The 17,070-nt window shown below is 49.5% G+C and overlaps 1 protein-coding gene across 1 annotated transcript in view; it reads right to left on the bottom strand.

Moving 5' to 3' along the window:
- CDK5RAP2 (CDK5 regulatory subunit associated protein 2) overlaps window positions 1-17,070 on the bottom strand; it is a gene marked incomplete at both ends in the record, with an annotated part of 199,131 nt that overhangs the window by 1,548 nt on the left and 180,513 nt on the right. The window contains 4 exons of the mRNA XM_080708903.1: window positions 2,974-3,100; window positions 12,719-12,862; window positions 15,601-15,863; window positions 16,801-16,875. Of these exons, the coding sequence (XP_080565029.1) occupies window positions 2,974-3,100; window positions 12,719-12,862; window positions 15,601-15,863; window positions 16,801-16,875 (609 nt within the window). The remainder of the gene's footprint in view (window positions 1-2,973; window positions 3,101-12,718; window positions 12,863-15,600; window positions 15,864-16,800; window positions 16,876-17,070) is intronic.

Raw genomic sequence — 17,070 nt, 5'->3', positions numbered from 1 at the left:
ACGCGCGTGTGTCTTTTACCAAGGAGAGAGAGACAATAGCTTTCTCAAGATTCACCAAGGAGCCCATGACCCAGAAAAGATCAAGCACCGTGGTGTGGAGGTTAAAAATAATCTTGAAAGAGCTCTGCATGTACCCGGAGAACAAAACTCACTCAGAGCTAAGTGTCACCTCACCCAACTTCTGAAGTGGCCCTTATGTATAAACAGCACCGCCCCATTCCAAGCACAGAAATCCCACTGCGATGAGAAGCCGAGGAATGAGGGCCGGGCGGTAGAGGACGTGTACCAAGTCAAGCCCGGGCAGAGCAGCAGCATACTCAGAGCTCAGTCCTGGGCTCCCCCTCCAGGTGCCAAGTGTGGCTCACTGGGCGCCCGCGCCTCACGGGACAGGATCACTGCCCTCACCCGAACTGAGTGTGAGGTGGTGGTGCCACGCCCTGTGGCCAGCGAGCAGCAGAATCCTGGGCCTCGGAGGATGCTCTTCCCTGTCAGCTCTGGGGAAGGCGCGCGGGGTCGGGGTCTGCCTGACTCAGGCAGGGCCCAGCCCTGGCCTGCGCTCCTCACTGTGGGAAGGAGGAGGGGCCTGGGAGTGAGCTGCCATCTCTGCGCAGCCATGCATCTGGACACACTGCGGGAGGGAGGGAGCACTACTACTGGCTGGCACCCACTCCACCCTGCCCTGGAGCTCAGGGCGAAGGTCGCCTGATCCAGGTCACACAGGAGAAGGGAGCTTCGGGCTCCTACAGGACTCCTCGCACACTGACCAGGACGCAGGCATGGCACGGTCCTGTCCTCTCCTGTGCCTCGATCACATAACCCATCTGAACGTCTTACTGCTCTGAAACTTCACCCCGACAGGGCTGGCTGCGTGCCCGTGGCTGCAGGGCTGGGCTGCTGCGGACAGGGTGCCGGTGCTGAGCTCTGCTGTCCCCGACAGGGGCTGTACAAATGTTGCTGTCCACGCCCTGCTGTGCCAGCAGTCTGACCCAAATGCTCCTCACCCGCTCAATACAACCACGACTGGCACTGCCTCCTCAGGGCCTCTCTGCTCTATGAGTGACATGGATCCTCTTCTCTATGGGTGACAGGGACCCTCAGGGATACCCATGACATCCTGTCCCTCCAAACCACCCCCTCTCCTCTCTGTCTGGCCGGGCCCCAGCAGGCTCCCCACTGCTACCTGGGCTGCCAAGGCCCCACTGAGGTCTCCTGCCTCCCTGCCCCTCCATGCTCAGCCCCGGGATCTTCAAAATACATATGGTAGCCAGGTGTGGTGGCGCACGCTTGTAATCCCAGCATTCGGGAGGCTGAGACAGGAGGATCTGGGTTCATAGACAGCCTCAGCTACTCAGTGAGGCCCTTTGCAACTCAGTGAGACCGTTTCCAAAATAAAGAATTAAAAATAGGGCTGGGAGTGTCGCTTGGAGATAGAATGCCCCTGGGTTCCAAACCCAGACATGCAATAAAGAAAAAAAAATAGCCGGGCGTGGTGGCGCACGCTTGTAATCCCAGCATTCGGGAGGCTGAGACCTGGAGGATCGCAGTTCGCGGACAGCCTCAGCTACTTAGTGAGGCCCTCTGCAACTCAGTGAGACCCGGTTTCAAAATAAAGAATAAAAAATAGGGCAGGGGGTGTAGCCCGGAGGTCAAATGCCCCTGGGTTCCATCCCCAGACCCGCAAAAAAAAAAAAAAAAAAAAATACATGTGGTACCCAGCCCCCACTCACCCCTCCTGCCAGGCAAAGGCCCCATCCTAAGCCTGTGCCAACACTCAGCACTCTCCTGCGGAGCGTGGCATGAGGCCATGGGTCCGCCAGAGCCCCGCTCCTGCCTTTGGCTGTCTCCCTGGCTGCCACTCATCCTTCAGGCCCAGTCGGTCTGAACCAGAACCTCAGCCAGAGCCTTGAACCCCCCTCTCAGGTCTCCTGGGACAGCTGGGCACATCCTCCTTCTGCGGCTCACCCAGCCGCCCACCCATTAAGCACAGCTCCTGGCTGGAAGGAGCCATCTAGCTCCCTGGCCTCAGAGTCTGGGGTGCCAGCAAGAACCCCATGCCCACCCACGATGTGCTTCCTCTCTTGAAACTCACACAGCCAGCCTCATGGGGACCATGCTTAGAAGGTGCTGGGGCCGGGTAAGAATTCCTATCTGGCAAGTAGCTATGTTCTGTGCCTTGGAATACTGCCCCTTTGATAGGAGAGCAGGGCCAGGCTGGTGGGCACCTGGAGAGAAAGTGCCCTCCTGAGGTCCTCCCCAGACGGCCAGGGCAGTGCTGTCACTGGCAGGGGAGAGCTCGCTCCAGGCAGGCCAGTGAGGGGGGCCGGGCACTTCATCCAGGAGGCCAGCTGCTCCCCACGTCCCCGGAGGTGCCAGACTGACCTCGTCCCGGTGCCAAAGAGCCTCCGCACACCCCCTGAGGAAGTCTCAAACCCACGCCCTCCTAGGCCCACCGCCCTGGCTGGCTCACCGGCAGAGCAGCTGCGGCAGCCTTGGCAGCGCACGGCCCTGCCAGGTGGACCCTCTGCTCCTCGTGCCAGCCGCCTGAGCTCTACCTGTCGCCACCTGCTTTGACCTGCCAGCAGCAACTGTTTCTGGTTCCCCACACAGAAGACCTTATTTCTTATCTCTGTCCCGGCGGCTCCCTGCCGGGAGAGCTGCCCCGCTTCACCTGACAACACCTACTCCTCCTTTCCCACTCGGCTCGGGGCCGCTGTGCTCAGGACACCCACCCTGCTCTGTGCTCCCGCGACGCACATGCCACACACCTGTCTCCCCAGACAGGACTGTCCCTGCACCGAGCAGCCCCACCACCAAGGCAGGGGACGTGAACAGAAGGGTCTGTGCAGGTCAGACGGACAAAGCATGAGAAGACACCCATTAATAGGAGGCCTGACCACCGTCGGCCTGGGCTCCAGCCTGGGTGGCCAAGGCGCGAAGTGGGCAGACGGGCGGCCGCCCCCATCGCTCACTCACGCTGGTCAAAGATGATCTTTTCCTGGTGTTTGCTCTGTTGCAAAAGCTTCGCTGTGCTTTGTAACTTCTTTTCTTGTTCAAATAATTTTTTATGGAGTTTGGTCATCTCTGCCTTCATTTCTCTGATCTAAAAGGAAAAGGAATTAGAAAAGTGAACTAAAAATATTAAATATCTTCTCAGATAAGAAGAATTACGAAATCTGACCAAAAGATGCTCAACTTCACTAGCAAAGATGTTTGAATGAAAACTTCACGCCTTTTTCTGCGCACGAGGTTGGCAAAACTGCATGAAATCCAGTGGCCGGAGGGAAAGCGGCTGGTGACCACCACTGGAGCTGTGAGCTGGCAGCACCGGCCAGGACGCCCGGCGAGATGTGCCGGGCCGCACGTGCACCGCGGCCTCACACCCAGCAACTCAACGCCACAGCGTTGACCTCAAGGGACAGTGACGTGAGCACAAGAGGTCACGCGCGTCCACGGGTGTTCACTTCCACACCTTAGTGCTGGGGAGAATCAGCAACCTGATTTGCCTAAGAGGGATCTGAATGAATACATTGTGGCACTTCACAGAAAGGAATACTTTCGCAGACACTCAAATGATGGTGTGGAGCTCTGTTTGTTGATTTCAAAAGATCATTATAATGAGTGACAAAAGGAGGCCAGACGACCCAGACTGTGCTGCATCTAGGGCGCTCCTGCTCCGTAAAGCTGCACGTCCACATCCTCATGCGTCAAGATGGCAGCAAAATATTAACAGCGATATCTCCAGGGGACAGGGTTCCAAATTGTTCGAGGGGCTTAAAAACAGGAACTATTGTGTTGATTTACTTTATTTTCGGTACTGAGAATTGAATGTGCTCTACCCCTGAGCTAAACCTCTAGCCCTATTTTATTATTTATTTTGAAATAGGATCTCATTAAATAACTGTGTGATGGTCTCGGACCTATAATTCTCCTGTCTCAGCATCCCAAATACTGAGATTATAGGCATTTACCACCACACCCAGCTTCATTTAAACTTTTAAAAATGTTTAAATTTTTGTGTATGTGTGTGGTACTGGGGATTGAACGCAGAAGCATTCTACCTTTGAGCTACACCCCAAGGATGATTTTATTTCTTATCTGAAAACAAGGTCGTGTTAGATTGATGAGTCTTGACTACTTCTTGAGATCGTCCTTGAATCTGCAATCCTCCTGTCTCAGCCTCCCAAGTACAGGGATTACAGGCATGTGCCACGACACCCGGCTAAAATGCTTAAATCTTAAAAGATAATATATAAGTGAAATGTGAATGGGAGGTAAGATCAAGGGCCCAGTCCTCGGTACTGAGAATTGAATGTACTCTACCCCTGAGCTAAACCTCTAGCCCTATTTTATTATTTATGTTGAAATGGATCTCATTAAATAACTGTGTGATGGCCTTATACCTGCTCTTCCCGGCTACACTGGCACCTCTCTGCTCCCCAGAGGAGACATGGGGAGTGGTCAGCTCATCAACAGCCCCTTTAGTTTGTTCCCAAACCTATTTACAGTAGTTGTACTTGTAATCAAATTATAAAATCTAAGTAAATATTAGGCAAACCTAGGAACTGTATGTACGGAGAGGACCTGCTGTAGGAAAACCAACATATGCTTCGGGGAAGACCAGATAAAGGCGAGTCACTGAAAAACACATTTCTGGCAAATTAGGTGTGGGTGAGACAACGATGAAAGATGTGGGAGGAACAGAGACGAGGGGATTCTATATTCAGATTGCCTCACAAGTGTCTAAGTTTTCTCTTCATCTTAAAGAAACAGAAATTGGAAGTGGCAGACATACATTATGGATACGGTTTAGGAAAGAAAGAAAGATGTGGAACTCCAATCAGCAGACCCAGATCCGGAGAAAGGCCCTGCCCTACATCAAAAGAATGGCAAATGAACACACATTTATCTGTTTTAAGTTAAACTAAAATGTTTAAGATATGTTTCATTTTCTGATTCCCTGCCTTAACCTACTTTTAAGATTAACCAATCATGTCAGGTACAAGGACTTCAATGGTTCTTCCAAAACAGATTCTAATTTAAACATTAGGTTTGTTCTGATTCACTCCCACAGGCCAGGGGCCCGCGAAGGCTTGGGTTCCGGCCATGGCTCCACGGGCTACGCATTCTAGGACAAAGCCTCCCCACGGTCAGGGACTTAGCTCCACACTGGGACGCTGGGAAGCGCCACCGCTGGCCTGGGCATCACGCCGCACCAGAGCGGGCAGTGGAGCGGGGCTGATCACCTCACAGCCTGCCTGGCCAGTCCTGCCCCTCACACCCCTCCCCACCAGGAGGCCAAGCTCCCCGGCAGGGTCCACATCACAGTGACCAGAGGTAACAGCAACTCCCCTCTTCCCTCTGGACACTGCTTGCCAGCTGGAGCCTTATGTTTTATTGGTGTTCTCTTAAAATATCCAGTGCTTAAAACAAGAGATTTTAATCATTTACATGTCTACTGTTCTACTGGATTCAAATCTTCATTTTATATCACGGAGATATTTCAGTGCAAACAGCAAGGACTCCCAAGCACAGCTCTGTCAACTCCTACGGTGTGATGCTGAAGCGGGTCATTTGACTGCTTGGAGTTTCAGTTCCTATTTCTGGAAAATGGGCATAAGAATATCTGACTGCAGCTAGTAGAGAGGATGATTCAACACAGACGTAACAGACCACAGATGAGCAAATAAGGAGGCCTATCGGGGGACGAGAGGAGGGAAGAGGGAAATTCCCTAATACACGTGATGTGCACTTACAAACATTCCAAGTCAATCACTAAGCCAAACATGAGGAGGAGGGAGGGACAGAGAATGGGTTAGGGCCTGGGGAAGGGCTAAATGAGTGATGTGTGCATGTCTGCCTCTACCATCTTGTACCCCATTAAGATGTACGACTACAATGCACCAGTTACAAAAAGAGAGATGTCTACAGTGAGAGCTATATATGCTAGCTGCCCTGATCTGACCATTTCATGTTATATATGTGTACCAAAATAGCACACCATGCCCATACATATGTGCAATTACTATGTGTTGATTAAAAGTAAAACATATTAAAAATGAAATAGAGGAGGCACAAGGACTTTTGAATTTTTACTTCAAAGTAACTTCATTTGTGACATAAAAAGAGAATACTGAGGTCGTGGTAAGGGGTGAAATAAGACGCTAGGTATGAGCAGGGAGCCTGGCACCAAGTAGGCCCTCACAGACCAACTCCTACCAAGTGCCTCACAGCTGAGCCCAGAGCCAGAAGCCACCCCCTCCCAGAAGGCCTGGAATTCTCCATCAGTGCTATGCCTGACTTTGGGGGTGTTTTGCTTGTTTGCTTTCTTTTTATGATAAACATCTCAAACATTCACAAAGGTATAAAGAATTGAATAATGATCCCCCAAGTACCCATCCAGCTTCAGCAATGATCAGCTCAAGGCCAAACTTTGTCTCAGCGATATCCTTACTCCTCTTCCCTCCAAGACTAATTTGAAGCCAATCCTAGAAACCAACCATCATATTTCATCTATAAAATAATTTAGTAAATATGTCTAAAACAATTATTTAAAAAAACCACAATATCATTGGTCCACCTAAAAAAAGAACAGCATTCCTTAGTATATGCTGAAAATCCCTAATCTGAAAATTCAAAATTCAAAATGCTCCAAAGTCCAGACAGAGATTTTTGAGCCAATGTGCTTTGGCTCAAAACATTTCAGATTTTCAGACTAAGGATGCTCAATACATAGAGTTTATATAAATATTTCAAAATCTAAAAAGTCTCCAAAATCAGAAACACTTTTGGTCCCAAGCATTTCAAATAATAAACAATCGATACATATCACCAAACATGAAATCAGTGGACAGATTTTCCTGATTGCACCATAATTTGATTTATTAAAGCAACTGGTTTAGTTTTATTAACACATATGGGGGGACACAAGAGGGGAGTGGGGTGAGATGCAGAAAAAAATATCCAGTACGTTTGCCTCACACTGGTCCTCACTATGATGTGTAATAGCAATGCATTAATAAAAGTATAAATCTGCAGAATATTAGACTGAGTGGGATCAATCGCTCTCAGAAAGTCAAAGGTTGTATGTTTTCTCTTGTGTGTAAAAGCTAGAGAGAAAATAGGAAACACAAGGGACTTTAAACAGTGCAGAGGGCTACCCCGAGAGCAGCGGCAGGGGCGTGGGGAAGGGAGCAGGGCGGGGAAGAGGGGACCTCAAGAAGGAAACAGGGCAAATGATACCATGGCGGTACGTGAAGGCATCGTGCCCACTTAACCAGCGGGTGGGGAGGCGGAGCAGGGGCTGTGAAATTTATCACGCTGAATCTCACTAAGCTGTGTAACTGCAATGCAATAATATAATAATAAAAATATAAATAAAAATTGGCTTGGTTCAGGATCCAAATAAGATCCACGTTTTGCACTTGTTGTCTCTTAAGCTTCTTTTAATCCAGTGGTTCTCAAAGCTCCTGAGGCAGCTTATAACAACAGACTACAGGGGTCTTTCCCAGCGTGGCCGATTCAGTTTGTAGCAGGCCCAGGAATCTGCATTTTGATGAATTTTCAGGAGATGCTGATGCTACAGGTCCAAGATCCACACTTTAAGAACCACTGTAAATCTATAGGCTTCCCCCACCCTTTGCTTTCTTACTTTCTTACTGGATGAAGTAAATTTTAACCTCTCATTGTATAGCTCCTGCTTAGATCCACAATCAAGACTTTTCTCCGAGGAGGCCTAGCTCTTTCGGTAGGAAAAAGACACCACAGTGTAGACATTCGGGCGCCGAATCAGATTTTATTTCTTTAGCCTGTGAAATGAGTTAGTAAATTTTCTAAGGAGAAAATTATCATGAATGCCAGGTGTGGTGGCACACGCCTGTAATACCAGCACTTGGGAAGTTAAGACAGGAGAATCATGGGTTCAAGGCCAGCATGCGGTAACTTTGTGAGATTGTTTCATAATAAAAAATAAAAAGCTGTAGGGTTGTAGGTCAGAGGTAGAATGCCCCTAGGTTCCATCCCCAGTACTGCACATGCACACACACACACACACACACACACACACACACACAATCTTGAATTCATAATGAAATTATTTGTTTTATCTTATGATAAAATATAATAGCTTCAGAATAACAATATCGATATTATTACTAACAATCTAACCACCAAAAAAGTTTATTTATTTATTTACTATTTATTTATTTTATTTATTAATTTTTTTTTTTTTTTTTTTGCAGTACTGGGGATGGAACCCAGGGGATTTCTACCTCCAAGCTATACTCCCACCCTATTTCTTATTCTTTATTTTGAAACAAGGTCTCACTGAGTTGCAAAGGGCCTAAGTAGCTGAGGCTGTCTATGAACCGCGATCCTTCTATCTCAGCCTCCCAAATGCTGGGATTACAAGCGTGCGCCACCATGCTCGGCTCAATAGTTTAAATTTTAAAGAGTTTTGGGGGGCGTTTATTTGCCCTTAGAGTGTTTCTACTAGGAATGTACAGTCACGTCACTGGGCTGCAGTCACTGAACTGTCCCCTCTCTGTGCAGTCTTGACTCCGCTGCCATCTGTGGTAAGGATGACTGGGTCCATCTTGCTATGAAATTGCTGCTTTCCCATTTTGACAAATTTTATTTACAATTATGTAAAGTATTGATATAGTTTCAAAGTCAAATGTACATGATGAAGTCTGTTCAGAGACTACCTTCCCTCCTTGCCCCTCCGGCCTCCCCGTTTACATCCCTACAAATAGCCTGGTACTGCTTATCCTCCGCTTTAAAAAATGACTACAAGTAAGTATGTATCCCTCCACACATCTGCTCTAGATCCACTGATGCCGTGACACACACCTTCCGGAGCGGTCCTAGGCACTTGGGGTGGCATCTGAAATGCAAAAGGCAAGCAACGATACTCAGGAAAATGGCAGGTCGTCAAAAGCCACGGGGCTGCTGAAGACCTGTAAGTCTGCTTTACACACGCGTTTCACACCAGGCAAAGGCACTGGATGACACACGGGCGGGGACAGAAAAGTGGCTAGAGGCAATTTAGCACCACACAGGGGTCTGTGTACACCAGCAGCCAGCAACCTCACTGCGCGTCTAGGACACGAACGTGAACATGACTTCACAAGCACCACCAGCCCTTGGACTGTGTGTGTTTGTGTGTGTGCACCATATGCAACACAAACTTCATGTCTGTTTAACAGTTACTACTATGTGCTAAGGATGAAAACATTGCACGGAGGCTCAAATATCTAGCTTATCCATGGTTGATTTAAAAGTCATATGGGGCAGCCAGGCATGGTGGGCACCTTGTAATCCCAGCATTTGGGAGGCTGAGACAGGAGGATCTGGGTTCGAGACCAGCTTCAGCTACTTAGTGAGGCCCTCTGCAACTCCGTGAGACCCTGTTTCAAAATAAAGAATAAAAAATAGGGCTGGGGGTGTAGATTCGAGGTAGAATGACCTTGGGTTCCATTCCCCAGTACTGCAAAAAAAAAAAAAAAATCATATGGGGCAGGTACTAATTTGGGCATATGGGGAAAAAGTAATTCATTCACTTATTCACTAGATGAATGGGTGAATGACTCATTCATTAATAATGATAAACAAGCCAGGTGTGGTGGCATATGCCTATAATCTCAGTACTTGGGAGCCTGAGACAGGTGGGTTGTAGGTTTGAGGACAGCCTCAGCAACATAATGAGACTCTTGGCAATCTAATGAGACCCTGTTTCAAAACAAAAAGTTAAAAAAAGGAGTGGGGGTGTAGCTTGGAGATAGAATCCCCTGGGGTCTGATCCCAAGGAACACACAAATTAAAATAAGATAAAATAAAAATATAAACAAAATATAGTCCCCTGAAGGAAAAGAGGAAGACAGACATTGAGGGAACATGCAGTCGCGTGGATGGGATGGGCTACAGTGAAGTGGAGAGAGACGTTGCGGCTCAGTGCTCACAGCCCCGACACCCAGGGAACAGGCATGCCACAACTGGATGGTAAGAAAGGGCCAGAAGCCAGGTGTGAGGGTGCACGTCTGCCATCCCAGTACTTGGGAGGCTGAGGCGGGAGGTTGCAGGTTTGAGACCAGCCTTAGCAACTTGGTGAGGCCCTGTTTACAAATAAAAATAAAATAAGGACTGAGGGTATAGATCCAAGGTAGAACACTCCTGCGATTAATCCCCAGTGGAGCCAGAAAGGGAGAGAAGCCATCCCAGACTGTGACACCTAAGCTTGGGAAGGAAATGAGTTTGCTGGGCTAGAAGAGAGGCCCTGGTGGCTGGCGCCCAGCAAGGCCGCCTCACCTCTCACCCCCGCCTCCGCCTGAAGCTCCCCAGAGAACGCAAGCAGAAATGACTTATTGTGCAGTGAATGCATTTGAACTTCCCTGAGCTTAGGACGCCAAACTCCTCTGCAGGCTCCTGAGAGGGGATCTCAGGACAGGCCTGCTGGGACCTTCAGGGAGGAGAGAGGGGCCCCCAAAGCACTTCCGAGCCATGTGCGGCACAGGGAGAGCTGTCGAGGGGCCTTCTCCTGACGAGTGATGACATGGGGCGTGTGCCATCCTCCCGCCTCCCTGCTGGCCTTCCGCACACGCGTCCAGGATGGGCAGGGGAAGGAGGAAACGGCCATGGGCGGAGCAGAGTTCTAACTTCCCTCACCTAGCGCTGCTCGTCCTGATTAGCCAGTGTTCGTCCCTCACAACCCACGTGGGCCCCGAGTGGAAATGGCAGGCTCTGCCTGGCTGCTCCCGACGCGGGCCTGCACACCTAAGTAGTTTAAACAGATCTGATACAGTTCTGTCGGAGCAGTAGCTGGCAAAGATGTGCTTCCATTGTGTAGGCTCTCTCCAGACTCCTGATTGTTTCCTTTGCTGTGCAGAAGCTTTTAAATGTGATACCATCCCATTTATTGATTCTCAGTTTTATTTCCTGAGCTTCTGGGGCCTTATAGAAGAAGTCTCTACCAGTGCCTACACACTGGAGACTTGGTCCTATGTTTTCTTCTAGTAAATGCAAAGTTGCTGGTCTAATTTCTAAGTCTTTGATCCATATAAAGAACTTTATTTTATTCATATTTATTTATTTATTTATTTATTTGTTTATTTATTTATTTATTTATGTGGTACTGGGGTTCCTGGAAACCCTTCTACCTCCAGGCTATACTCCCAGACCTATTTTTTTAAATATATTTTTATTTGGAAACAGGGTCTCTTAAGCCAGTGTGGCTGGCTTCGAACCTACGCGATCCTCCTGTCTCTGCCTCCCAAGTGCGGGGATTACAAGCGTGCGCCACCACGCCCGGCTCCATATAAAGAACTTTAAAAAAATGTAGCACTAATAAAAAAATTGAGCAAGAAATGCACAATTGAACTGAATAAATACTTTTCAAAGGAAGAAATATAAACAGTCAATAAATATATGAAAAAATAGTCAGCATCATTAGCAATCAGAGAGATGCAAATCAAAGTCATACTGAGATTCCATCCAACTCCAGTCCAGTCATCAAGAAGTCAACAATAGCAGGTGCTGGTGAGGGTGTGGGGAGAGGCGGGGAGACAGGACTCTTAAAACACTGCTGGTAGGACCACAGACTGCATCACCACCATGGAGATCAGTACGAAGGGTCATCAGAAGACTAGGAACGGAACCGCCGTAGGACCCAGCTATACCACTCCTTGGCATCTTTCCAGAACTGTCACGTTTATTAGAGTGACACGTGCATATCCATGTTTATATCAGAGCAACTCACCGTAGCCAGATTATGGAACCAAGCTAAGCAGCCGTCAACAGATGAACAGATGACAAAACTGAGGTATATATACACAATGGAATTTAACTCGACCATAACAAAGAAAAAAACGATGTCATTTTCAGGAAAATGGATGGAACTAGAGAATACGCTAAGTGAGATCAGCCAGACTCAAAAAGTCAAGTGTTATATGTTTTCTCTCATATGTGGAAGCTGAAGAAAAAACAGGAAACAAAAGGGACTCTTGATAAAAGAGGAGACCAGGAGAACAGTGGAAGGGAGCTGGGGAGGGAGGGAGGGGAAAAGGAAGAACTGATGAAGACAACAGTTCAGATGATGCTACGTCCACATATGCTGCCGTCACTGCCGATCTCACACGTGTGGGGAGAGGCTGGAGGGGTCCAGGGAGGCGCACCAAGTGCCCGCACCGTGATTTACCACTTTGATTCTCACTGTGATGTAATAATTACAATGCAATAATAATAATAATGATGATAATAATAATAATAATAATAATACAGATCTGAAGGAAGCCCACTAACATCCATAAAAGCTGCCGACAAGAGTCAGAAGGTCCAGACAAGGGCATCTGAAGAGCATGAGCTGGAGCCTAGAGAGTGAAAGAGCGAACTCTGACTCAGACACTTATGCTCTCAAACCAGCTCTGCAACCCTGACTGTGTGTCTCAACTGCCTGGGCCTCAGTTTCCTCTGTGTGGAGTGCAGATGGGATCCCACTCCACAAAGGCATGCTGGGAGTGGGCAGCCGGGCCAGCGTTGGGGCTGAGCACCTAGGCGATGGGGATCAGGTAAGAATTGGGGAAGCCCAAAGCCTGGTGCCTTCCTCTCCCCCGGCCTGACCCGCGCCGAGTGCACACGTGATAGGCCAGTCCTGGGCTAGGTGTGGAAGGGCCTGAGACACAGGCCCCAGTGGGACCCCTGAGCCTCTGAAGCAGTAGCCACCACCTACCTGCCCACAGTGCAGGGTGCACTGGCCGTTGGCGGGCAGCGAGACTCTCCAGAGGAGCTTCAGCAGCCTCGAGACCTCTTCCAGGATCAGCCTGGCGGTGCTCACACTGGAGACAAACTTCCTCAGAGGTGCCGAGTGTGGACCCTGCACGGGAGTGAGAAAGCTGTCAGTGCAGTCTTGGAAGTGTGATGAGCACGTTTCACAGGCAGCACCGTGAACTCCAGGCCGCAGGGCTTGTGTGTCACATGCTGGGAAGAGCCAGGTGCGACACGACACCAACTTACTGATCTTAGAGGCTGGGGAACTGTATATTCCGAGAGGATTTTGGTGGAGGTTGGTTCAATCAATAACCATCATCAAGGACCACCAGAATTAACTGTAGCTGCTATACTGAGCAGGAGACTGGTGGTGGAGCTACTCGCACCACACTGCGGCCCAGAGGCCCTCCCGAGCAGGGCTGCCGGCAGCAAGTGGGGCAGCACAGATGCTCTCGTCTGCAGCAGCTGGTTAGTGTGAACATGATACTGAGGCTTCTGAAGCCTCTCTCACCTCTGCTAACAGAAGCAAACTCACTGGATTCCCAGCGTCTCGCCACGTGACCCAGCTATACTACTACTCAGTATCTTTCCAAAAGAATTAAAGTTAGAACAAAAAACAAAATAAAAAACCCAGAAGCAAATGCACACTAGGAAAGGTCAAGGACACGAAGAAAAAACAAAAACAGAGCATTTGCCTTCACCAATAATCGAATACATATAAAAATAAAACCACAAACTCTTTAGATTCCACATCAACAAAAGCTTTATCAATAAAAATACTCAGTGAAGACAAAAGTGATTATGACGTAGGCGCTCATAAACAGAGACATAATCTTTGTAGAGAACAGTGCGGCCATAGGTATCAAGAGCCTATCATCAAGAGCCCGAAAAAGTTCACAATCTTTGAACTACTAATTTCACTCCATATCTAATCAAAGATATGAGCAGAGATTTGTGTGTAAGGATACTTATCCCAGATTATAAGTCCAACAAACAATGAAAAAATAAATGAATGAATGATTGTACACCCACATGTTAGCTTACTTGGTGGCAACTAAATATCAGGTGCTAAAAAATATTGAATTTGAAATAGAAACAGTATTAATATCATGTTAGCTTAGATATATAAAATCCATATAAGTGTGATAAATTTTTAAATGCCCTGAAAGCACATATAAATGTGTATGTATGCATATGTTTATGTTGTTTATGTGTATATCTGCACATAGCTACATATACATAAGACACAATTTTAAGTGCTGACCTCTAGAGGTGGCATTTTAATAGAAGTTTCGTTTTTACACTTTTCTACAATTTCTAGCTTTTGCACAATAAAGATTTTAATCAGAAAAGAACAAGAATCTTATTGATATTTATTACTATTTACCAAGCTCACCAGGCTCTGTGCCAGGCTATGGATACACAGTGTGGAACAAAGAAGGTTCTACCCTGCTCTCCTGGAGCCTATCAGCCAGTGGAAATCCAATGCAAAACTGATTTTTATAATATAAAACAATTACACAAAAAGTCAGGACAGGCATGAGAAGCCGGGGTTCAAGCATCTTCAGTAAAGAGCTGAGAAGAGGAACCAGAAAATGAGACTGATGGAAGCTCCGGGGCCTGGCCCAGCCTGGAGGTGGTGCGCTGGACCCCAAGCCTAGAGGCCACGGAGGGGTAGCGTCTGTTGGGCACACAGGTCCTCAACAGGAGTGAACTGCAGAGGGCTCCAGGAGGAAGGCACAGGAGAAGGGGAGGCGAACGGGCTGAGGGGACTCCAAGTCAGAGAGCGCAGGGGAACCAGGACTGCGGACAGGAGGTGGGGGGCAAGCAGGGTCAGCAACAGGCAGCCCGGTCTGTTCAGAACAGGACACGGCAGGGAGACGAGAGATGACGATGGGGAGGCAGGCGGAGGGCAGCCTGGCAGAGGCGGTGGCTCAGGAGTCAGGTGACGCGCTGTGCTGTGGGCAGAAGCAGTGCCGTGACAGCGCGAGCAAGGACAGAGGACTGAGCTCACATGTGACCCTCGTGTCGCTCCCCAGCATCTCTGAGCGGAGCGGCAGCACCTGCTTCACAGGGTTGCTGGAAGAGGAAACCAAATGTACAAGAAGCTCCCGTGTGCCGGCAAGCCTGAGGCGGATGCGGCATGCCTCGCAGTGGAAGCTCATCGCAAGGCAGTTGCAGAAATTACGGTCGTGTGGTGCGGTACGGTACACTGCAATATGGTGTGGAATGTTAAGGTGTGGTAAGGCGCAGAATGGTGTGGTATGCTACATGGTACGGTATGGTATGTATGATGTATGGAGTAGTATGTATGATGTATGGCATGGCGTGATGTGGTGAGGTGTGGCATGGTATGTTATGGTATGATACACTGCAGTGAGGTGGGTATGGTGAAGCCTGGCACAGCATTATCTGGCACAGTATACTATGGCCTGGTATGCTTCATGACGATCACAGCCTCCATCCTCTCCATGGTAGCCCCAGAGGCCTTGCTGGATGGTAGGAGGTGGACTAAGTAGATGAATGGCTGGACACACAGAGGCAGGTGGACAGGAGGGACGAGAGACTGGAGAAAGGCAGGCCGTCATGGGAGCAGTGAGGCAGAATTCTGGGACATGGCCAAGGTAACGCATGGCACAGACCTCAACCGGCTGTCTTACCACCACCAGCACCACCAGGCACCCCGGGACACACACACGGAACCCAAGTTCGGAGCTTTCCCGGCCCCTCATTTCAGGGCTGTGCTGAGATCGCTGAGCCGCTTGCCTCCTAGAGCCTTCAGCCAGGCCCTGCCTCTCCCTGTGCCCGGAGCAGCATTCTCCCCCAGCTTGGCAGTGAGGTTACCTTTGTCTCCAGCTCTTGACCCGCGGGGCTGGAAGCCTCCTGGGTTAGAATATCCATCTCAGCAAGGAGCCTCTGGCCCCGGCTGATCTGCCCACACAGGGCATCGTAGTCCTCAATCAGGCCCAGGACGTGGTGGCCACTCTTGCTGGCCCACGGGTGGCAGCTGGTGAGGAGGGGCAAGCACGGGGTGCCAGTTGCAGAGCTGCCGCTGCCACAGGAGAGGGAGTCCGTGTCATTTCCAGAGAGTGGAAGAGTCTCTGAAACTGCAAAATGAGAAGCAAAAGATCAGCTCTCCTCGGTGCAGCGCCTGTGTTCACGGAACTTGCAACACTGAAGCCAGCAAGGTGGGCTCAGAGAGGCCCTGGTGCCCAAACACCAGCCGACAGAAGCCTAGCGGGGAAGGGGCCTGGCTTGGAGCCTCGGCCTGGACATCACCCCACATCGGGCTTGCTATTCATCTTGTGGGAGGGGAAAGGCTCAGGCCAACTCAACCAGTGCTTATCAACCACCTATGGTCAGTGCCTGCACTCTAGGAGCCCAGGATCTATCGGAACGATGACGCCACAGGAACTGCAACAGCACAGTGGTGACAAGCCAGCGCTCAGAGCAAAGACGGTCACGTAGCTATCACCTATCTACGTGGGGCTGGAGACCAGCGGAGACTTCCCGGAAGAAGCAACCGTTGGGCAGGACTAACAGGCAGCCAGAAGTACACAGAGCAGACGTAAAAGCCTGGTGCTTTTTACCTTTGGCGCAACGGAAGTACAGATGGCTAATTCTGAGTGAGGAGAGCAGAAAAGGCATTTCACAGAGAAGCCTGTGCTCATGACGTGTCCCGAGGACAAAGGAGGTCTGAAAGTCACAGCGAGAGGAAAGCACAGCCCGTCTGCAGGATGGCGGCACACCCCTGTGGCCACCCCAGGACGGGAGGATGAGGCTGGACAGGCCCGCTGGGGCTGGATCCTGGAGTGCCCTGAAAGCTACACTCAGGGGGTCCACACATGGAGGAACAGACACCCAGGGAAGTTGCCGGGGACAGGTGAGCTGGCCTGGAGGAGATCCCAGCAAGAGACGCTGAGAACCTGAACCCCAAATCCCTGGTGAACACCAAGCTGGTACCAGGGACCAAAAGGCTTCCATTTTAAAAGTCCAGCTGCCATTCCCGGTGCTGCCAAAGCTAGCCAGACCTCAGCTTTATACCTGATTCTGGGGTCACTGCCTGGATGGAGTCAAACAGGTCAAAGGAGTTATCACTTGTAGGACACTTGTCACCATCTACGAAATGCAAAACAAGAGAAGGAAATATAGGCTGTCAGTTTCACAGTCGTTGGCATTTGAGAAATAAGTGATTGAGAACACGGCCCGACACCTCACGTACAGACACACGTTTATAGACACATTCACTCAAATGCCCCGGACACCAGAGGAACAGGCACTGGCCCAGGCCCTTCCCTGGAGGAGCCCCCTGTC

The sequence above is a fragment of the Muscardinus avellanarius genome (assembly GCF_963383645.1).
Source record: "Muscardinus avellanarius genome assembly, chromosome: 13".
Classification (NCBI taxonomy): Eukaryota; Metazoa; Chordata; class Mammalia; order Rodentia; family Gliridae; genus Muscardinus; species Muscardinus avellanarius.
Note: the sequence above shows the minus strand (reverse complement) of the source record. Positions and strands in the feature narration are given on the sequence as shown.